This window comes from Microcebus murinus, chromosome 14 (genome assembly GCF_040939455.1).
Source record: "Microcebus murinus isolate Inina chromosome 14, M.murinus_Inina_mat1.0, whole genome shotgun sequence".
Classification (NCBI taxonomy): Eukaryota; Metazoa; Chordata; class Mammalia; order Primates; family Cheirogaleidae; genus Microcebus; species Microcebus murinus.
The window spans coordinates 29207728-29230765 of NC_134117.1; the positions used below are offsets into that span (position 1 = coordinate 29207728).

The 23038-nt window shown below is 51.4% G+C and overlaps 1 protein-coding gene and 1 long non-coding RNA gene across 2 annotated transcripts in view; one reads left to right on the forward strand and one right to left on the reverse strand.

The window, feature by feature from the left end:
- Window positions 1-18823, forward strand: part of TLL2 (tolloid like 2) — a 117265-nt gene extending 98442 nt beyond the window's left edge. Inside the window, exons 14-21 of the mRNA XM_012767277.3 lie at window positions 708-833; window positions 1501-1661; window positions 2892-3072; window positions 6757-6882; window positions 8531-8658; window positions 11330-11543; window positions 13830-14080; window positions 15567-18823. Of these exons, the coding sequence (XP_012622731.1) occupies window positions 708-833; window positions 1501-1661; window positions 2892-3072; window positions 6757-6882; window positions 8531-8658; window positions 11330-11543; window positions 13830-14080; window positions 15567-15701 (1322 nt within the window). The 3' untranslated portion in view covers window positions 15702-18823. The remainder of the gene's footprint in view (window positions 1-707; window positions 834-1500; window positions 1662-2891; window positions 3073-6756; window positions 6883-8530; window positions 8659-11329; window positions 11544-13829; window positions 14081-15566) is intronic.
- Window positions 13089-22815, reverse strand: LOC142875507 (uncharacterized). The gene is made up of 2 exons (XR_012922866.1): window positions 22578-22815; window positions 13089-13498 (listed from the first exon to the last, which is right to left on the reverse strand). It is a non-coding gene; the product is annotated as an uncharacterized LOC142875507 (long non-coding RNA).
- Between the last annotated feature and the right edge of the window lie 223 nt (window positions 22816-23038).

Genomic DNA, 23038 nt, shown 5'->3' on the forward strand with positions numbered 1-23038 from the left:
CAGCACCCATGGCATCTATGTGCCATCATTTAATTGCTCCAAATCACTAGACACTTGTTGGCACCAAATCCCATGGAGCCCCACCCCCTCCCACCCCACTAACTCAGCCTTGTCCTGGGCTCTCCTGCAGTTTCTCCCAGGAGCACAGGCAAACCACAGGGCCCAGTGTTTTCTATAACCTTAAAGATCTCCCTGTGCACACCTCTTAAAGGTATTTATAAAAATGCTAAACAACAGATTCTGGCTCTAATATTTAAAGAATACTTACATATCTTTATCTAGCAATGTGTCCTTTTGTCTACCCCCTTTTTAATGTCTCTGAGAAGTTGCATATTTATGGAGGAAAACCCCTAATTCCGTGACATTAAAATTGATGACGTCTTTGGTACGGAAACTTATGAGATTTTCAATACCTCAGATGAACACTACTGACTGAACAGCTCAAAGAATCCAATTCCCCGGGCCTGAGGCCCACCAGAGCAGCCCTGCTCTGGCTAACAAGGTCTCCTGGCTTGCGTTGTTAGGGTCCTGCCCTTCTCTGTAGCTGCTGCCAGTTTGTCGGCTGTAGACATGGGGCTCCTGGGGAAGTGGCCACCAGGAGTCACTCTTGTTCTGAGAGCACGCTAGCTGGGGACCGTGGGATGTGGAGGCCTTGGGAACAGACCGGGCAGCTTTGTGACGATTGACCGTGGTCACCTCCCCAACAGAGGTGGATGAGTGTTCCTGGCCAGACCACGGCGGGTGTGAGCATCGCTGTGTGAACACGCTGGGCAGCTACAGGTGCACCTGCGACCCAGGCTACGAGCTGGCTGCCGATAAGAAGACGTGCGAAGGTTGGTGTGGGACCCGCCTCACGGGGACGTGGGGCAGAGGGGGCAGCAAAAGGAACAAGGGGCAGCCGTGGTGAAAGATCCATCTACCTCCCAGAGAGAGAACAGCTTGATAACTGTCATAAATGTGAGCAAACTGCCAAAATTGCTTGGACTCTGCCCTAGAAACTGCAATCAGGGTCATGATTTACCTTCTGTGATGGTGTAAAATTTTCATGATTATCAAGGTAGAAAATAAAAGCAAGGAGAAACTATGAGCACTTTCATGTGACTCAACTGATAGCACACTTTGTTCATTGCATTTCTACCTGCCTTGTTTTCCTTGCCCACCTGTGTGAATCCGCTTGTCCCTGCAGCCAGGGACAGACCTTAGCTTTCTGCAGACATTTCTACTTCTTCCGTCTGATTCACGTGGCACCCCCAGCCATGCCACTGGGTGGCAGGAAAGCACAAAGGCATCGTCTATTTTAAACATCTGTAAAGACTGGTCCCCAGTGTCATCCCTCCAAATCTTCAGTTGAAACTATTAGACTAGAATAAAGGACACACATTGTCTAGCTTTTTTGTTGTTGCTGCCATTACAGAACAGCAGGGCTTATTGCTGCTTGTGGGAAATTGCAGCCACTTGGAACTAAAACCAAATGCATTTTGTTTCTGTTCCCCCGTGCAGTGGCCTGTGGCGGTTTCATTACCAAGCTGAATGGAACCATCACCAGCCCTGGGTGGCCAAAGGAGTATCCCACGAACAAAAACTGTGTCTGGCAGGTGGTGGCCCCCGTCCAGTACCGGATCTCCCTCCAGTTTGAAGTGTTTGAACTGGAAGGCAATGACGTATGTTTCTGTGCTCTGATTGATTGGGGACTGTGTGGAGATGTGACTCAGAGGGGAAAGTGGTGAGGGGCTCAGCAGGCAGGGAGGTGGCTTGTGTTGGACCTGGTGCTTCCGAGGGTCGCAGGACCTTAGCTGGGAAGACTCTGCAGGAATGTTTTGTCTAGTCGTTTCAGCTGCACGTCCCCTGCAGCTAGAGCACCTGTGGCCCTCTTGTCGCTGATAAATCCAAGGAGAATCAGGACGAGAGTGGAGGAGGCAGGTGTTGGGGTGGGAGGTGGCCAGGGCTGGTATTGCCCTGGGGTGCGAGTTGGGGGCTGGTGTCCCCCTGAGAGGAATGGAGGGCTGAGGACCAGCTAGGGACAGAGATGCTACAGATGGCCTGTTCCCTCTCTTGGCCAGTGGTCATGGATGACCACGTCAGGCAAGGCCCAGGCAGCGCCTGCAGCCAGAGTGCTAGTCAAGGATGCCTTCACCTGCACCTCGGGCTGGCAAGACCCCTGGGGCACCCAGGTCCTTCTCCACACCCCTGCTGTCCCCGCTGAGCTCCGGCCTGGCTCTGAGATGACCAGTCTAGCATCTTGGGTACTGAAAAGAAGCCCCAATGCCAATGACTCCAATGCTCAGAGGCCCTGGTGCCAATGAGGGGCTCACCCCAAAATGAATTTTATGTAGAAAAAACAACCCTTCAAAGCAATAAATCAGACCACCTGGCATTTAAGGTCTTTTTGAGAACAATCATCGCCATAGCAGGGAACATGGATTCTAGTCCTGTCTCTACTGCTGCTGAGCTGTGTAACTTCTCACCTCTCTCCCCTTCTGAGCTTTGTCTCTGCATGAACATATGATGCAGCTGGATTATATCAGTGGCTTGCAAGCTTTTCCTCCTTCCCTCCTCTCCTTTCTTCTCCCTCCTCCTCTTCACCTGTTCTTCTTCTTCTAGCAGTGGGCCCTTTCTTCAAGTGAAAGTTCATGTAAGCCCAATGTATAAAATAAATAAAAGCCGGGCTACAGAGTTATGGGAATGCAGGTGTTGGAGCCCGGCTGGGAGATCAGGGCCCCTCTGTCGCCCTCTAGAGTGCAGTCTAACGAGGAATAAGAGTCAGGGCACCTGCCACCTGGCAGGGTGCAGCTCGCAGGAAGGGGTGCAGCTCGCAGCAAGGGGTGCAGCAGTGTGCTGGGGGTCGGGTAGGGATGGGGGCCTGGACCGCTCTCCACCGCGCCCCCTTGCAGGTGTGTAAATACGACTTCGTGGAGGTGCGCAGCGGCCTGTCCCCTGACGCCAGCCTGCACGGCAAGTTCTGTGGCTCCGAGACGCCCGAGGTCATCACCTCGCAGAGCAACAACATGCGCGTGGAGTTCAAGTCCGACAACACCGTCTCCAAACGAGGCTTCAGGGCCCACTTTTTCTCAGGTACGTGGGTTCAGAGGTGAAGCCCATGCAGTGTGGTCTCCCGTTCCTGCCCGCTCCCCTCCCAGCGTGGCTGCCTGGGAGGGACGTGCCTAGATCCGGGGGTTTGTTATTAGTAGCTGTATTCGTTTCCTAGGCACCATAACAAATGACCACAAACTGGTTGGCTTAAACAACAGAACCTGTTCTGTAGCAATTCAGAAGTCTGAAATCCAGGCGTGGGCAGGGCCGTGCTCCCTGGTCTATTCCAGCAATCCTGGCGTTTCTTGGCTTGTAGCTGCGCCACTCCCACCTCTGCCTCCGTCTTCACATGCCCTTTGTCCCAGTGCCTCTCTGTGTCCTGTCCTCTTATGAGGATGCCAGACGCTGGAATTAAGGCTGAGTCTAAATCCAGGATGAGTCCATTTCAAGATCCTTTATATTCCTGCAAAGACCTTATTTCCAAATAAGATCACATTCTGAGGTTCCAGGTGAACACGAGTTTGGGGCAGGCACTGTTCCACCCTTCACAGCCACACGTGGCCCTCGTGCTCAAACCGGGGGCCTCGAGCTGTCAGGGCCAGCACAGCAGCGGGGGGAAGAGGCCCTTTCTGCTGAGCTGGTGTCTGACGCTGGACGCTGCCTCCCGCTGTCCTGTGGACACATTTCCCCTGCAGGCGCCCTGTGCTCAGGTCACCCGTGACCCCCTCACTGCCTCCCGTGCCGTGGCCCTGCACTGCCACACCCCACCCTGTTCTCTCTTCACACGCACTGCTGCGGCGGTCCCTCTCCTGGGATGTCCTTCATCCTTCCCCACTTAGAAAGCTCCGACTTTGACTTGAAGACCCCAAATGCCACTTTCTGTAGCTTTCCCTGGTTTCCTCTCACCCCTCCATCTTGGTCTGCTGTAACAGAGGGCCGCAGACTGGGCCGTGGACAGTGAACAGAAGTGCATTCGGCTCATGGGTCCGGAAGCTGGGAAGGCCAAGACCGGGGGGCCACGTGTCATGGGGTCCTTCGTGCCGTGCCACAACAAGGGGGGGTGTCGCACGGGTGACAGAGAAAGACAGGGAGCCAAACTCATCCTTTACAAGGACCCCACTCCAGGGATAATGGCCCAATCACCTCCTAGAGGCCCCACCTGTCATCAACACCGTCGCATTGGGGGTTAAGTTTCCGACACATGAACTTTGGGGGACACATTCGAACCACAGCACCCTCCTAGCAGAGTAATTGTTTCTTCAGAGTTCCCGCAGCCCCGTCTACCTCCCTTCCGTTAGGGCTCTTGTCACCAGGCCGGCTCCATGAGCGTGTGGCCTGTGTCACAGCACAGGGACTGCCCCGACGGGCCCTGCTTGGTTTAAGGCTCGGCTCTGTTGTCGTCATGAAATCCGTACTAATTCTTTAACAAGTGACCCCCATGTTCATCTTACACTTGGCCCTGCAAATTATGTGGCAGGTCCTGCCTGTCACATTGTATTAGAGTGTGAACTGTCTAAGAGCAGAAACTGTAATTTGGTTACCTTTATATTCTCTGTGCTTAGCGTAGAAACAACCCAATTATTTTATTTTATTTTATATATATGCAGAGTTCTGTCTCTGTGATTTTTTTGCACGCTCTCATTGAAAATGTTGTGCTTCGTTTTGTTTTGTTTTGAGTGCCTGCTGTGGGCACAGCAGGGTTCTAGCTCAGAGAGGCTGCCAGGGAAGTGCCCCTGGTGCTTATGCCCCAGCTAGGGAGGCCAGGGACACACACCTGCTAAGTCCCCACCTGGAGCACTGCAGGGTGGGACAGTGCAACAAGGGCCAGTGTGTGGGGAAGAGGGAAGCCCACGGTTGCCTGGAGCAGTGGGTAAAGCCCTTTCACAGGCTGCATGGTGGTGCGAGCCAGGTCTTAAGGCGTGGGAAGGTGGAGACGGGACGGCTGGAGATAAGGCAGTTGAGGTCCCAAGAAGGGGAGGCAGTGTGACCACAGGTTTGAGGTCTCTACTGAGCACAGCAAGAGACGAGATCAGCCTACGCGGAGCCAAGACCCGTGCTGGGAAGCCCAGGATGCGAGATGGGCCACACCACTTCTAGTTCTGAAGGGCCCCGAATGCAGGGCTGAAGAATCGGACCTGATGGGACAGGGAGTGGGACTGTTTGCAGGTTCCTGAGCAGGGGAAGCCCAGAAATTCGTTGGACAGAGCCAGGCCAGGCGTGGAGAGCCCAGAGGGCCAGGGGAACAGGCAAGGGAGGGAGCCTCCTCAGAGGAGGGGGTGCAAGGGCTGGAAGGAGGGGCTGGCTCCACTTCTGCAAGGGCAAGAAGGGCAGAGGAGAGGGTGAGGTCAGGGTGAGGGTCTGTGCGCCATGTGCAGAGGGACTGGGAGGAAGGCAGGGGGAGAGAGTGAGGGCAGGGTGAGGGTCTGTGTGCCATGTGCAGAGGGGCTGGGGAGAAGGCAGGGGGAGAGGGTGAGGGCAGGGTGAGGGTCTGTGTGCCATGTGCAGAGGGACTGGGAGGAAGGCAGGGGGAGAGGGTGAGGGCAGGGTGAGGGTCTGTGTGCCATGTGCAGAGGGACTGGGAGGAAGGCAGGGGGAGAGGGTGAGGGCAGGGTGAGGGTCTGTGTGCCATGTGCAGAGGGACTGGGGAGAAGGCAGGGAGAGCGCTTCCATGCTGGAGCACAGGCAGCGTCTCGCTTCTGTGTTGTTTAAAGGTTCTGGAAGGCTCTCGATTGTCCTCCTGAAGTAAACGGACGAGGCTAGCATACAGTATTCAAGAGAGCATTAACCACGGTGGCGAGAGGGTGCAGAGAGGGGAGGGAGACAGGACTGACCCCTGAGGTCATCAGTGCGGGGAGGTGGGGAGGTCCAGCCTTGGTTATTGCAGGGACAGCTGGCTGGGGAGAGGGCTACACATGGCACCAGCCCGAGCCACAGGACCAGGATGACAAGAGCCAACACTTGAGTTTGTGTGTCATGATGTTTACAAAAGCTAACACTTGCTCACGGGCTAGGAGCTGTTCTGAGCGCTTTCCCTGTACTGATTCATTTACTCCTCCAACAGCTCTATGAAGTAAGGATGCTATATTGTCCCCATTTTACAGGGGAGGCAACTGAGGCACATCAGCTGGCAGTGGTGGAGTAGCGCTAGTCCTCATGGTCTGGCCTGGGGCCCACGCAGTTACTACGCCACGCCCGGGAGGTGGCGTAGAGTCGCAGGGCATGGGCCCAGGCCTGCAGGTCTGCCACACTGCTCACTGTGGGAACATTAGCCATTCTCAGCCTCAGTTTCCTTACCTGTAAAGAGGGCATAAAGGCACCTCCCTCCTAAGGTTGGGTGAGAATTAACTTGGATAATGTACAGAAAGTGCTTGGGGCAGTGCCCATCCCATAGTGTGTACTCAATAAATGGCAGTTATTTTTATTATTGATACTGTTGTTGTTAACAGTGGCCGGTCCTGCAGGAGCTCCTAGTGTGGGCCGGAGCAGGGCAGAGGACGCGCACACGTGAGAGTGCTGTAGGAGCATGGGGCAGTCGGCACACACCAGGCCGAGTGAGACCCAACAAAGCTGAGGGGAAGACACCCCCAGCCCCAGCAAGGGGTAGTCGGGGCAGGGTGGCAGTCAGGGAGGCTCCCTGGAGGAGGCCACTTCTGAGCGGGGTTCTGAGCTGTGAGGGACATGCCCGAGTTGGTGCTTCCTCTTAGGAGAGCCCGTTGATCTCCCCAGACAAGGATGAGTGTGCGGAGGACAACGGCGGGTGTCAGCACGAGTGTGTCAACACGTTCGGGAGCTACCTGTGCCGCTGCAGGAACGGCTACCGGCTCCACGACAACGAGCGGGACTGCAAAGAGGGTGAGGCTGCCCCTGCGGCTGCCCGGGCCCCACACCCGAGGGTGCATCAGGGCGGGTGGGTGGGGAGCCCTGCCACCCGCTGGCACCCGCTGCAGAGCTGGGAACCCTGAGAGGGAAGCTCAGCGCCTGCTGTCCTCTGGGGACTCCCTCTGGCCCTCCTGCTGGACAGCAGTTCCCCCAGGCGGCCCACTCCTTTCAGAGGCCTCCCGAGCTCCAGGCTGAGTTACTGTTGCAAAGTGGTCAAGCCTGCAAGCTCCGGGAGCAGACTGCCTAGGTCTAAATCCTGGTTCTGCCACTCACTAGCTGTGTGACCTTGGGCAAGTTTCTTAGCCTCTCTGAGTCTCGGTTTCCTCTTCTGTTAAAAAGAGGCTAAACATACCTCCTTCTGAGAGTTTTTGTGGGGATTAAAAGAAGCCTAGAAAGTATTCCAGGCAGTCTGACACATACAATACACTCAAATGTTAATACAGATCAGCCAAGTTGCATACTGTTTACCATATGCAGGTCTCATAGTCAGATAGAATTTGGGGAAACTTTGCTCCCTGCTCCATTCACTACTAGGAGCTCTTCAGGGCCAATTGGCTTTTTGAATGGCCATTCTGGTAAAACCTTCCCTCTGTTCTTGCCCTGCCCAGGGAAGTCCAAGCATCTGAGATAAACAAGAGGCCTCCAGGCCTTGGCCCCAGCCAGGCAGCCCTGCAAAGGAAGTCAACGGTGGGGGGAGATGTGCAAGACACCCCCTCTCTGGGATAAACAGTTTGGAGTTAGGAGATTTGGCCAAGCGCTGGTCATTACACAGTTCACTGTGCTTCCTAATCAGTTACAGCGCCGGCCTCAAAGCCATGCAGGTCTGGTTAGAGTCCCGGCTCCTACTCCCTACCAGCAAGGCACTTACCCTCTCGAAACCCATTTTCTTATTTGGAAAGTGGGAAGGACTAAACAAGAGGATGCGTGGAAAATACCGACCACAGCACCCGACACCCAGGAAGACAGACGCCAACCTTTGGCCAAGACACCGGGCATTGAGCAAGTCACAGGACCACTCCTGGCTAATAGCACTGCAGCCAGGACAAGCTTGGCAGATGCCAGACGAAACTGTTTGGAAAAACTGGAGGCAGTGTGTAGATAGAAGGCACAGTGATGAAGGGGACCTTTGCCAGCCGCATGGACTGAGCACTTGCCATGGGCCTGCCACTCGCTGAGCCTTTCCCATACACTATCTCATTTAATCCACACATCACCCCTACAAGGTGGGCACCTTTTCATAAATAAGGACACCAAAGCTTACATGAGGCCCAAAGGCCCACAGGTTGTAGGTGGTGGAACGAGGACTTGAACTGAAGTCCATCCAACCCCAGGGCCTGTGCTCTTCACCTAGTACCAACTTTACCATATTTGCAAGTGAGGACCACAAGGTGACTAGTAATAATGGTAAGAAAGATGACAGCCAGCAAGGCAGAAAAGCCAGTTCAGATAAACCTCCGTGAACATCTCTGTGCCGGGGGCCTCTCGATTCAGGCCGATCCCACCCTCACATTTGCTAATGACCCTGAGACAGTTCAGAGAGCGGGAGGAGAGGCCCCGAGAATGCCTTTGGTGCTGCCCACAAGGGAATCACTTCTCTCTCTGTCTGTGCTCGTCACCCCAGCTGGCTGTGCACACAAGATCAGCAGTGCGGAGGGGACCCTGGCAAGCCCCAACTGGCCTGACAAATACCCCAGCCGGAGGGAGTGTACCTGGAACATCTCTTCCACCGCGGGCCACAGGGTGAAACTCGTGAGTCATTTTTGTAGTGTATTAAGAACACAGACTTTGGCATCAGACAGACAGGGGTTTGAGTCTCTGCTCTGCCAATTCCTAGCTCTGAAACCTGAAGGAAGTTACTTGACATTTTCAGCTCTGGATTTCATTAGCTAGGAAACAGGGATACCAATGAAGCCCACCCCGTGGGCCGCTGTGCAGATTAAAAGAGGGAATGCACAAAAGCTCTGTAAGTGACACCTGTTCACAGTGGGACCAGGACGAGAGGGCATCCACCACACAGATCTGCAGCACCGTTTGAAGTGCAGTTGTTTCCAGTTTTAATTTTTTACAAGAAAATTCATTCTCAAGATTAAACAAATGTAACCAGTATGGAACATTGGACAGTGGAAATCAAAAGTCCCCAGATTCCTCACTCCCACTCTAGAAAGAACCACTTTGAACATTTTCTTATGAACCCATCCAGGAAGTTTTCTATGCACATACAATCACGAATGTAAATGCACAGGGAAAATATGTACTTTTTCTTACTCAAACTATTCTAATGGAATCTTATTATTCATATTCTTTTACAACTTGCATTTTTTTCCCTAAGTTCTTTATGGTAATTCTCTCCTGAATTAAAAAAAAAAATCCAAGCCTTTATTTAAAGTCGCCTATATGATGTGTGGTCTGTACACCACGCTCAGTTATTTCAAAGGAGAAATGAGTCTCTTGAATACGTCTCATTTCTCAGCCCCCAGGGACTCCCAGGTCCAGGAGAATAAAACAAACCCTCTCTCCGGCTGGAGCATTTGTTGTATTCCAGACAGACAAACATTTTTTAAAATGGGTCATCTGACCACAGATGAGTAGGAATGGCTCTGTGGATTATGGACCAAAAATTCAGGGAGGCTGAAGAGAACAAAGAAGGAGAATGCGATGGTGCATAGAGGATGGCTCGGTTACTTGTGGGGTGTTATCCATGAGAGCCACGCTTGAGGAGCAGAGGCAGGTGCATGGGCTCCTGGGGCATCGAGGGGTGGGGAGGACAGGGCCCCTGACCGCAGCGGGCACCTCATACGCATGGGCTGCCCCTGGGGGAATCGTAGCTCTGCTAGGAGCCGCTGTCCTGCGTCAGTAGGAACAGCCTTGAACCTGGGTGCAGGTGCGTTAGTGCGTTCGGGAAAGGCACTCCTTCTCCACGACTGCCACCTGCTGGAATGTGCTCGCAATGGCAACGTAAGTCCCCGAGGACCGCGGGCGAGTGGCGCCCCTGGGGGTGGGAGCGCACAACCTGCGCAAGGGGAAGGTTCATACGCAGACGTGTCGTTTCTAAAAGACGTTGCCTTGGGACGTGGACGGTGGATATATTGATTGTGCTCTGCCTTTTGGCTACCATGGAACATGAGTGTTATATTCAAGAAAGCTGGCGTTTCGCTGCATGGAGACAGCAGCAGGGCTGTCCCGTGTCGCATGGCCCTCCCTCGTGTGCCTGCTGTCCCCTTCCTGCTCCTGCCCCGTCTCTCCACCCAACACTCTGGCCCCAGAGCTCCTTGCTCATAGGCGTGAGAGCTTTGCCCACCTCGGGTGTTGGGTATTCCCGGGAAAGCCTGCCCTGCCCTGGTCCCTGTTCCTTCTCCCACCCCATCTCTGCCCTGCCGCCCCAACCTCCCTCTTTTGAATTGAGACCCCCCCCAACTCATGTCCTCTCTTTCTGCTGTGTCACTGGGTCCAAGTCTTCATCTAACACTGTCCCCCTCACCTTGTCCCATCTACTTGCCACCATGGGCTGCATCAGTCAGTCACCTCCCCAGCACCTGAGAAGGCCACATTCAGGGCTGAAAAGCCTGTCCCCTGAAGCTGGGAGAGTCCTGGGGGGACAGGGAGCATAGCGTGGTGATGTTAGCTGTGCGGGCAGGAGAAGGCTGGCTGGGGTCAAGTTCAGTGTCAGCTGCCTCTAGCTGCATGAGCTTGGGCAAGTCAACGAGCGTCTGTCTCTAAGACTGACTTTCCTCCTCTGCACATTGGAAATAGCAGCCTTTTTCTCGTAGTGTTACCAGAATTAAGTGAGGAAATGCCCATAAATGCTTGGCATGGAAAAAAACACTTAACAGATGTCAGCCGCCACAAACATGCGACTCAGAGCATAAAGTCTCATCCACACCGTTTTGAATGAAGGTCCTCCAGTGGAGTGTGCAGGGCCTCTGAAGCCAGAGCAGCTGGGTCACAGCCCAACTCTGCCAGCGTGTGACCTTGGGCAAGTCATCTGACATCTCCTTGCCTCAGTTTCCTCAGCTATAAAGTGAGGGTTAGACACATCGCAGGGTTGTGAGGTTTAAATGAGGCAATACTTGCAAGGCACTTAAAGCATTTGCTGGCACAGACTGAGCACTTGGCCGTTGCTGGCTCTTAGTACTAAGTGAGGCAGAGTCAGCGAGCTAGGACGGAAGGAAGACAGATTTGGGCTGTCAAAGCCTAGCTCTGCCGAGTAATAGCTGTCCAAATGTCAACAAGCATCTAAACTCTCTGAACCCCCACCGTCTCATCTGCAAAGTGGTCACAGCAGCTGTGGCTCACGTGACCACCTCACCGGGTTGTTTTGGAGACCAGATGTCCCCAAGTGTCATCACGGCCACACGTCCCCTGCACTGCCTCACCCCCTTCCTCTCCCGCTCCACTTACTTTCTGCTCTTCTACCATCCAGGCCTTCAATGAGTTTGAGATCGAGCAGCACCAGGAATGTGCCTATGACCACCTGGAAATGTACGACGGGCCCGACAGCCTGGCCCCCATCCTGGGCCGTTTCTGCGGCAGCAAGAAGCCAGACCCCGTGGTGGCTTCGGGCAGCAGCCTGTTTCTCAAGTTTTATTCGGACGCCTCAGTGCAGAGGAAAGGCTTCCAGGCGCTGCACAGCACAGGTACCCGGGGCGGCCTCTGGCCTCCCGCTGCTGAGCGCCTGGGCAGGAGAGGCAGGTGGCGAAGGCCGGGCAGGGGCTGCCTTTTATTCCACTTGGGGGGAGGGCGAGGGAAGGAGGTGCGTGATACAACGTCCCTGCTAAAATGAAACATCCGCAACCACAGGGAGAAGAGCTGTTTTCTTTTAAAGTCTTCAAATGAAAAAACGTGAAGTGGGCAACCCTTTGTTGGTGCCCCATTTCTTTCCTGCTTCCCTTCTTTCCTTTCTACCTTTTAAAAATGTATTTTGCATTGGTCTATAAAATCTAAAAGTCTGGGAGCTGAGTGGTGGAGAGCAGCCCTTTTATCCCTCTAGGGCCAGTCTGGAAAATGAAAAATGTTTCTCTGTTGGGCGCGGTGGCTCACTCCTGTAATCCTAGCACTCTAGGAGGCCGAGGCGGGCGGATTGCTAAAGGTCAGGAGTTGGAAACCAGCCTGAGCAAGAGCGAGACCCTGTCTCTACTAAAAATAGAAAGAAATTAATTGGCCAACTAAAAATATATAGAAAAAATTAGCCGGGCATGGTGGCGCATGCCTGTAGTCCCAGCTACTCAGGAGGCTGAGACAGGAGGATCACTTGAGCCCAGGAGTTTGAGGTTGCTGTGAGCTAGGCTGATGCCACGGCACTCACTCTAGCCTGGACAACAAAGTGAGACTCTGTCTCAAAAAAAAAAAAAAGTTTCTGTTCCCTATTATTTTTTCCTCCACTCAAAATGTAACTAGATCTATTGGGTCCTTCGGAGGAAAATGTATATGCTTTTAACTTATATTATCTACTTTGTTAAATAGAAGAATGTCAGTAAGAAAATTGGCTCTGCTCTTTAGCCATTAAACGTGACCACCTGGGACTGGAGCCCACGGGACCAAATTTGACCCTTTGATCCTGGCATTAGACTGTGGCTCTTTGGCAGCAAGTGGCTGCCGAGGGCTACTCTACTTCTCTACTTCTGTGATGCCAAGTCTGAGATCATGATCATGGGACCCCCAGATCCTTTTAGCAGCTCCTTCCTGCAAATTTTTTCTGAGCCGGAACATGTGCATTAGGTGAAGCAAAATGGGGACCAGCACCCTCAGGCAGTTTCGCTCGCCATTGCTGAGCAGAAAACACTTCATGCTTTATGGGGCCCTCTCAAGCTCCGTGAGGAGTCCTAGCTTCCCTCAGAGAAGCTTAAAAGCCACTGATGAGTGATTTCACCCTCTTGTCCCTGCAGAGACCAGGAATGTAGGTACTCCAGGTGCTTATTTCATTGCCACCTGCGTCTCAGGAATTTGAAATTCCCCAAAGACAGGCCAGACCTGGAAGAAATTCTAAGCCGGAGTGAACATGCGATCAGAGCAGGCAGCTGGACGGGTCTGGAGCCGGGCAGGGCCTGGAGTGTTAGGACCATATGGCACAGAACCCCCACCAGGGTGAGCCCTGGCCCCTCGGGGGCACAAAGCACACTGGGGACAGGCTGTGCAGGAATTTGCCTCCAGAATTTCTGGGGCTTTGGAAACCAGTCAGTCTCATTTATCTATTTTATTTAGTGTGAACTCAAGCAGCCAAGACATAAGATAGTATAGGACCTAGGCTACAGTCTTAGTAAAAAAACCCAGAAGCAAAGGCTATAGAACATGAGCCTGAGCCCACCATCTGATGAGCAGCTCACCTGTGACACCCGTTGGAGCCTCAGAGCTGCCTATAGTCAATACTGTCCAGTGCAAGAGCGTGTCAGGCAGACCTGCGATTTCCAGGGACCTGCAGTGCTAATGCGCGTTCATCGCCCTCTGCTGGCAGAAATTGTAAATTACAGTAAGTCCGTCAGCAGGTGTGAGCCCTTCTCAGATGCTGGAGCACCTCCAGGGAGTGAGGTGGTAAATCCAGGCACTTCCCAGCGACCAGTCAGGCAAACCATGCGTTGGCTCCATGTCTCCATAACTGGAAAAAGAAAAAAAGCAGCCAGCTCTTATCAGTAGCATGCTCAGGGATTCCCGGAGGCCTTATGTGGCCCAAGCTGGGAACAGGGCACCTTGGCTTATAACAGCCACTTTGGAGCCCTGCCCCTGCCCCCAACCAGGGATCCCCGACCTTAGAGCCAGGGGCCTCTGTTTACTCCTCTGTAGAATGGGGTGACGAGATTGCCTGGGTTCTCACGCAGGGCACGCACGCGCCAGGCTCTGCAGAGAGAGCGGCTGGGACGCGGGTGGGGTGGCCCCTGGGTGCTGTGCCGAGGGAGCATCTGGCCATTTGGCTTCTCTCTCTGCTCCAGAGTGCGGGGGCAGGCTGAAGGCTGAAGTGCAGACCAAAGAGCTCTATTCCCATGCCCAGTTTGGGGACAACAACTACCCGAGCCAGGCCCGCTGCGACTGGGTGATCGTGGCGGAGGACGGCTACGGGGTGGAGCTGATCTTCAGGACCTTTGAGGTGGAGGAGGAGGCCGAATGTGGCTATGACTACATGGAAACCTACGACGGCTACGACAGCTCGGCGCCCAGGCTCGGCCGCTTCTGCGGCTCTGGGGTGAGTCCCGGAGACGCTGAGGGGCAGAGGGGGCCCAGACCAAACGTGCCGATTCCAAGCTCGAGCTGTGGAGTCAGACACCTCGGATTGAGTCCCAGCTGCCCCTGCCACTGGGAGCAGCGGCCAGGAGGCTGGTTCTGCTGGATGGATCGGGAACGGGAGAGCTGTGGGGGACGCAGCCGGGGACCAGGCCATGGGGGCCTCAGGCTGAGGTCAGCTACGGGACAGCACTTTTCCTTTTAGGACTTAACTCCATTTTTGCAAAGAGTTTTCTCCTCCCCCCATTTTTATGTGACCTTCAGGTTTTTAAATGATTATTTAATTATACTTCACTATAACCTCTGTATTCACTGTTCTCTCCAAGCAAAACCAATGCCTGTAAAAATTATGAATAATTTTTTTACTATGGATGCAATAGTTATGCTCAAAGTCAGTATTGCTTTTCTCATTGTGGCCTCTTCCCTGGCCCACTCCCCGAGGACAGGGCAAGGCCTGCTTTGTTCACTGTTTCTCCAGCACCTGCCATGGGGCCTGGTATACAGTTGGTGCTCAGTGGAAGTATGTGAAACCAGCCAGTACAGTGTCCTGGTCACCCCCTGGCTGTGCACGCTGGGCACTGCCCTCTCCTTTCCTTTGCCCCCAGGGCTGATCGCCCAAGCTTCTTTGCTATGGGCCAGATTTTGGAGTCAGTCGGTGCTCCTTGCGCTAAAGAGAAACTAGAACTGGCATTTATGTGTCTTTGAATAATTTCCCTTCATCTTCCCTCACCCTTCTAAAAAGCAAGAATGACAAAGTGTGACTTAACCAGTGCACTGCCTTTGATAAAGTCTTTCAAATGTTGGGGTCAGTGGGGAGCAGCTGCTTGGAGAGTTCCCAGCAGTGAACTGTGGGGAAGCCTAGTTTTGCTGCGAAATCTTTCAGGCAAATGTAGTAGCCCTATCCCACTTTTTGTCCTTGGACAGGACACAGGCCTGAACAACAGTCTGTGTTTTGGGTCTCCCAGGAGACACATCACAATGAAGACCCTAGGGCTAGGTGATTCATGGTACATACTTTATAGTCAAAAGGACCTGAGCGCGGGTCCTGCTTACATGCACGGACATGAGTCTCAGTGTCCTTGAGTGCACAGTAGAGACAGTACCTTCCTTATAGGTTGTTGTAAAGTTTACATGAGATAAGATCTGGAAGTGTTTAGCACGCAGTGCCTGGCTTACTGGTGCATTTAATAAATGATAGATTCTATATGAGCTATACATCTAGGATAAGTTTTGGAAAAGCAATGCCCAGAAAGCTGTCTAGAGCAAAATTTGCAATGCTTTCCTTTGAAAAGGAGCTGGTTTGATGTCTTTAAGAGTCTCTGGGGCAGGGACACCTCATGGCAACACCAACCATGCCATGCCCTTGTGTAAGGTCCTGTCCCATCCTCCTCATTCTAAACTCCAAGCACAACTAAAGTCCTTCTGGGTTTTTTCTCTCCTTTCCCCAGCCGTTAGAAGAAATCTACTCTGCAGGGGATTCCCTCATGATTCGATTCCACACAGACGACACCATCAACAAGAAAGGCTTCCATGCCCGATACACCAGCACCAAGTTCCAGGATGCCCTGCACATGAAGAAATAATGCTAATGACCTTGAAAGACAGGAACCAAGAATGTTTTTTACTCCAATAGCACCTTTCAAATCTGCCCTAAATCAGTGTACAGTATTTTTCTCAAGCAAAAACTCAAAAGCCAGTCTTGGAGGTATATATTTGGTTGAAAGAACATAAAGGTTTGGCCAACAAGGAGGAGAAAATGTTCTTTTGATTCTGGCTATAAGAAGAAGATTAAGGTTTGACGTCACTGACCATTCAAGCTATGCTTGTTCATACACATTCTCCTTGTCTCTTGCTCCTATGGGGCAGAAGGCCAGTCCTGGAGTTGGTCATTCCTCTAATCTGGACAGGCTTCCATGGGTGCCCGGCACTGTGACCATGTCCTGGGGACTCAGGCTGTCTTCTGTCTATATTGGTCTCTGAGGATGAAAGCTTGGCCGTGGCTGATTTGTGAGTCAGAGCTTTGGCTAGAATCTTTTGCTTTCTCTCTGCCAGGGACATGTCAACCAGGAAACCTGAGAATATGGATGTCAGGACAAAAAAAGGGCATTTCAGTAAGCAGCGTGCACAGGGGGAGCTTTGAGTATGAGATCATTGTCATGAAATTAGAAGCCCTCAAAACCATTTCTCTGCATCATTGGCTCTCCTTGCCCCTTTGGGGTTCCCCATCCCTAATTGTATCAGGGGGGCAAAGGCATCCACTATGAAGTCAGCAGAACGTTTGCTGGTAGGAGTCCCATCTGCTGAGAAGAAAACAACCTGGCGTATCCGGGTATTTCTTCGCTCACTGACTCTACCTGTGCTTGGAATTCCACAGGCTTCCAAGAACATTTCTTCCTCCAGCTGTGGAGCCATTTACCTTGGTGAACTCCTTGACAACCAGTTCAAACTGCATTTGCCAGATGTGCAAAGACATCTCATGAAGGACCAGTTAAAGTCTTTTGTGGGGTGGACACTGCTGAAGACTGGTTAATTATAAGTTATGTAAGAATCATCACCTTGTGGGGCAAGTCAGTCTTTGACCAGCTTCCTGTAACCAGTTGGGTGAAAGAGTGCATTGGTAACTTTGCTCAGATTAACTCTTACTCAATTGCCAACTTGCAATCAGAATTCACAACACTTGGCACTTGTTCTAGAGAAGTGTAGAAGATGATGTTTACATAATTTTAGCACCTCAAGGTATAATTTAAACAGCGAGGTAGTTTTGAATGGCATTTCATTAAGGCATCTATGGGCATTATGAGCTAAAAGCTGTGGTATGTTAGCTTTAAAAGAGTATTTATGTTGGAATAATTTTAAATAATGTTTACATAAACCGTAAGTCCCGTTTGGTTGGTGTTGAACACAGGGCGGCGCGTGAGTGTTTTTGGTCAGAGGCAACGTAGCTCCCAAGCACCGGAATTCCTTTGGGATGGATCAACATCATTTTAGACAAAGCATTTGTAAAAGGTTAAAAGTTATATTTTTCAAAGATCAGAATATGCCACCAGAGGACTTTATCTAATTAAAATGATTGTTGGGAGCAAAAACTAGAATAATACAAAGAAAGGTAAAAAAAATGCATGGAAATATTTTTCCTTAAAGCAGAAAAAAATTAAAGTATTATAATTAATTATAATATATGTCTGTATATATGTATGTATGTAAAGGATCAGCTGTCAAAGCCTTAATCAATGAATGCAGTGTGACAAACGCCTCCCGCTGGTCATAGCTTTACTGTGCGGGGCTCCCAGGACCAGTGTCCCCTTCTGGGCTCTGCTCTCCCCAAGCTCTGTCCTGGCCTGTCTTGGCCCTGGGTTGAGCCCAGCCCCCACTGTCACGTGGTGGTCAGACCCTGCCCAGGGTGAGCGTTGACACAGTAAATGGAGCAGCCATATCCCGACTGCCTGTTCCGGCAGATTCCTTCTCTCTGAGTTTTGTATTTTCTGAGGTTTGCATTTGGTCTCATCTTGTCTGTCAAAGCTGAAACTGGAATCAGGACACATTAAGTGGCTGTTAAGGGTCATTCTCCAAGGAAATGAAAATTCTGGAGTGTCAACCTCTAGAAATCTAAATAAGAGCAACGAATTCCACAGAAAACGGGGAGGGAATCAGAAACACAGTGCGTTCTGCCTCAGCATTGGCCCTGGTGAAACAATGACACTTCTTTTTATCACTTTAGTGTGAACGTTTTTCAAAAGGACACAGCTTCAACAGTTGTCACCATACGACCAATTTGCAACAATGCAACCCTTATGAGAACCTTTATTTAGCCTTCTGTGAGTGACGTATTCCCAGAAAAGACAAGGTCTGATTCAGTTGGGGCTGGCTGGGCTTCCTCTGGAAGCCCACCCTTCTGGGGATTTGTGCAGGATGCAGGTTCTGCAAAGAACCTCAAGGCTGGCTTCACAAGAGAAGACCCAGGCCCCTGCCTTGGCACCTCCAATTGCTGAGTGACCTGCCTATATACGTCCTCAAGGCAGCTGACAGAGGTGGAGGATGGTGGTCCAGCCTGCTTTGTCCTTTACTTAGGTGCAGGCCTTGAGGAGGACGTCGAGCTGCAAGACCAGCTTCAGTTCGGGGAACTGTCTTAGGACAAACCACCTGATGTAGTATTTGGGGTCCAGCCTGGTCCAATTCTGATGTGATCTGGCCTAGCAGAAGTTAGAACCTGGATCACAGGGAAGGGGAAAATCTGGAATTAACTGTAGCTAGTAGAATTTCTGCAAACAGAGAAAATGAGGCTATCTGTTAATTCACTATTCCTTCTATTTTCCTCTAAGGTAAAGTTTCCCTCTACTTCTATTTCACTATTTCCCTCTAAAGTTTCATATTACTCACCAGTGGCTCAGCCTGTTTAAATAATTTGTAAAATCTTGCTAACTAGCAGATTCCCATTGGGATTTTCCATTGATCAGGTCCATTTGATAACTTTCAAATAATTCTTGGTGTGGTTAGTGTTCAGTTTGTGAACAAATGTTCCCTTGGTGTCAGCAGGTGTTTTTACAGTTGTAAACTGAACTTCTGAACGGTAGTCCCAGATGCCTAAAAGGTTTCTTTTAAAAAGAGAAACACTATTTAAAGTGTTATCTATAAATATATGGGTATTTTTTATTTTGTGTAATTTTACATTTCGTGAAATGATGTCAGTTTCAAAGAGACCGTGAAGAGCAGCTAACATATGTCTCTGTCTAGAAAGGATGCTTTCATTAAAGAATGTGGATTTATGGATGTGTTCTGGGTTTGTATTACTAGTTTGGATAAGATGGGTCCTCTTGGCGATCATTTTCTGCAACACCACAAGAACTTGGGGAGGATAGTAAGAGGAAGCCCTTCTCTATGGCCTTATTCTCTCTGGTGAGCATCCAAGTGCCTAGATCCAGAACAGAGTTCACTACTGGACCCAGAAAGTCATGAGCAAAGCTAAAGATGGCTTTTAAACTTGTCCCCTTACTTGGACCAAAGCAGGCTGGAAATCTGACAATCTAATTGTTGTGAAGATAGCTGCTGCTGTGATAGCGCCGGATGTGGTGGACGCCTTCCGTTTGCCCCCCAGCTCCCCTCCACCCCACTCCACCTGGCCACGTGTGCACCCGAGGACTACATCTGGCATGCAAGACCAGAGGCCACAGCTCCCATGAGGCGGCCCCTTCTCTCTCTGGACCCTGGCAGCCCCTCCTTCCATTTGCCTCTTCAGGCCTAGGGGTGGGAATGACAAGCTACTGATCTAACCCTGGGGTACTGCACGTCCTGCAAGAGGGATCTTTATAAGTAGTCCCTTTAATAATCCCTTCTTAAGTATAGTAAGTTGAGTACATCACTTGACTCCTGCAGGGACCCTGACTGGCATGGTCATTTCTAACACAAGGCAGGGACTCCATTTGATAAAGGAAACCCTTTTCAGGTTGACTAGATGAAGAGGCTTTGGGGTATGTTTGGGATTTTGTGAATTATGTTATAGAAGGGTAATACAGGACCATGCTTTTACAAACACTCAGATTGGTCTCAATGCAAAATCCTTTAACATATGGAATTGTTTTGTGTTATATGTAGAATCTCAAGATTTAATGATTTGTCTGCCCATTTGCAGTCACAAGTAATACACACACACACACACACACACACACACACACACACACACACACACAGCTACTCATAGATCCCCAGCCAAGGTTCATCTTCTGGACCCAACAACGAGCCCCAGTGCTGGCAGGGGACAAATGCTGGCATAGCAGTCAGCATACCCGAGCTTATGCTGCAACGACAACCAACTCTCAAATCTCAGGGGATTTACATATAAGAAAGATAATTTCTTGTCCACACTACATGTTCATTTCTGGTTATCTGGAAGCTCTTCCATATCATCCCCAGTCAGGCCTGGCTGATGGAGCAGCACCATCAGAGCATTGCTGGATTTTATGGCAGAAGAATAGAAAGGGTGACAAATCACACAGTGGCTTTTAAAACTACCTGGAAGTGACATATGACATCTACTTGCATTTCATTGGCCAAAGAAAGTCATGTGGCAAATTGGATTCATATTAAAAACAAGGTGAACTAGAATGTTTGGTGGGCAGCAGTAATGCCTCTCGTACAGGACAGTCATAGATAGGAAAATGACCAGGATCCTCTGTTTGTTCTAAAATTTTACTTCACCATTACTTCATTACTGACATTTTCTAAAAATCAGAGCAAGGCCACTGCAACAGACAATGTTTGTGTATGCACAAAATTCATATATTGAAATCCTAACCCCAAATGTGATGGCTGGGCCTCTGGGAGGTGATTAGGTCATGAGGGCAGAGCCCTCGTGAGTGGGGGGTTAGTGCCCTTGTAAAAGAGGTCCCAGAGAGATCCCTCCCCTTTCCACCATGTGAGGACATGAGGAGAAGGTGGCTGTCTATGAACCAGAAAGCAGGCTCTCAGCAGACAGTGAGTCTGCCAGCACCTTGATCTTGGACTTCCCAGCCCCCAGAATTGTGAGAAATAAATTCCTGTTGTTTATAAGCTACTCTGTCTGTGGAATTCTATTATAGCATCCTGAAAGGACTAAGGCAGCCACCTATCATCTAGACTGCTCCAGCTTTTCAAGCTGACTTCTTGTTGCCTGGGAAACCATCCATGTGATTGGGCTTCTAGAAGTTTAAATGATGGCAAATTATAAATGATCAGAGAATCTCAGCATTGGAGACCCCAGCCTTTCACCCACAAAGGGCGTTCCTTCTATGGTTTCTAAGGATACGATCCTCAGGTCAAATACTTCCAAAGAAGGAGTGCTCACTCACTTCATCCACTCCCTCTTTTTTAGCAAATATGTTTTGTAGAACTGCTTCTTGGAGGGACCCTCATGGGGGGACTGTCTGCCAGGTGACATGTCCTCCTTGGGCACATGAACCAAGCCAGACCAGCCAGACCCTCTCCCTGGGGATGGAGTCCTGATCAGAGGGGCAAAAAGGCTGAGATGTTTTGGAGTTCACTTTCCCTGCAAGGACACCACCAGGGTCCTATCCAGGAGCTCCCGCTGCTGAAGCCTTGGGAGCAACCTCCCTCTGCCGTCCCAGAGCCTGGTTCCCCGGCTCTTTATCCTTTCTGTGAGCACCACTACCCACAACCAATAAATTCCCCTTTCTAAAAAACTGAACAGAGTCCAGTTTTGATGCTTGTGACCAGAGAACCATGACTGATCCAGACACCTGGGCAGGGGCACCACTTGACTGAGGATGTCAGCAAGTCTCCTAAAGAGCTAATGTGTCCGTCAGGGGCGCGTCAGCGGTCATGGACACACAGCAAACAGAGTCAAAGTTCTCATCGGCCCTGCCCACCCACAGACAGCCTCGCCACAGGGTGCTGGGGCTATGAACTGGAGTTCTTTGGTCCAGTTCTCTCGTCCAGGTAGGCCTGCCAAGCCAAGTCAGAACCATAATTTGTGCCAGTTGTGCTGATTTTAACAGTCCAGTCATTGTAAACTATATCATCCCCATTTTATAGATTAAGAGACTGAGGCTGGAAGAAGTTATTTCATTTGCCTGAGACCACACAGCTTCCAGCAGGGCAGCTCTGGCTTAACCACAGGTCTCTCTGAATGGTGTTACCTCTGTGACCTTCAGGAGCCACTAGAGTTGGTTTGGGCTGTCACTGTGGAGTCTCAGGAATGGGAAACCCCATGAGGGAAGGGCCAATAGTCTTGTTCAGTGTAGCATCCTGGTGCTGGGCACGTTACAGGTGACCAATCAATCACACAGTCTAGAAACTGACAAGAACAGGAGCTGTCACCCCTGGCTGCTCATTACCACCCCTGGGGAAGTCCTGCCCCATCTGAGCAACTAAATCCATCTCTAGGGGTGGGGCCCAGGCATCAGGAGTTTTCATAACCCCCCCCAGGTGATTCAGGTGTGCAGCCAGGATGGAGAACCCACCTGATGAAAGGCAATCTGGCTGCCACTGTGCCACTAAAGTGCTCTCGTCATGGTCACCTGCAACACCCCTACTGGGAACCAGATGGTGTCTCTGATTTCTTCCCAGACTTCCTCAGCAGCACTTGATGCAATGAATCCTACTCCACCCCCTTTCCGGACTCTGAATGTCCGTGTACTCCTGACCTCCGTCCTGGCTCCCGCTCTGCCTACCTCACGTACACCAGTGGCTTTAAAACACCCACAGGTCATGGATGTTTATCCAGTCACCTCCCTGGTGCCTCCGCTTGGACAGCTCACGGGCCACTCAGGAGCAGAAACGGAGCTCTGGGTCCCACACCCAGAGCCGTGTGACCTGCCCAAGCAAGTGGGTCTCCAGCTCCTCTGTTCCTCAAGCCCCAGACCTGGGAGGTGGCTTTACTCTGCTCTTTCTCTCAGCTTCTCTCCCCTCCCCGGCCCCTGCTTCTGCCATCAAGTGCCACACGCCCAGCCACCGCTCCCCGTGCCCACCTCGTCACTCGCTTGGACTCTGTGGCCAGCGCCGGCTCCACTCTCTTCCCCTGTAATCCACGCTCTGCAGAGACGCCAAGGTGATCCGTGACATCCGCCTTAGATCATGCCTCTCTCCCGCTCAAAACCCTCGAACGCCTTCCTGTTGCTCTAAGCATGAAAACGGCACCACGCCCTGCCCTGGCGCAGCAAAAGGGCCCGAACTCACTCTGCCCTTAGCCCCTTCTGGGTCACTCCCTGGTCTGTGTCCCCCCCCTCCCAGCTGTGCCTTCCCTGTGCCCTGGCCGGGACGCCCTCCCCTCAGCCCCTCCCAGGTCTGCCCTCTTCTCATCTTCCATGTGCAGCTTAAACGCCACCCCCCAGAGTCACCTAAAGCAGTCACTCTCTCCTGACACCCCTGCTTGCTCTTTTCAGAGTGGCTTTCACTTAAATGAACGAATTATTGGTTTCATTCTGTTGTT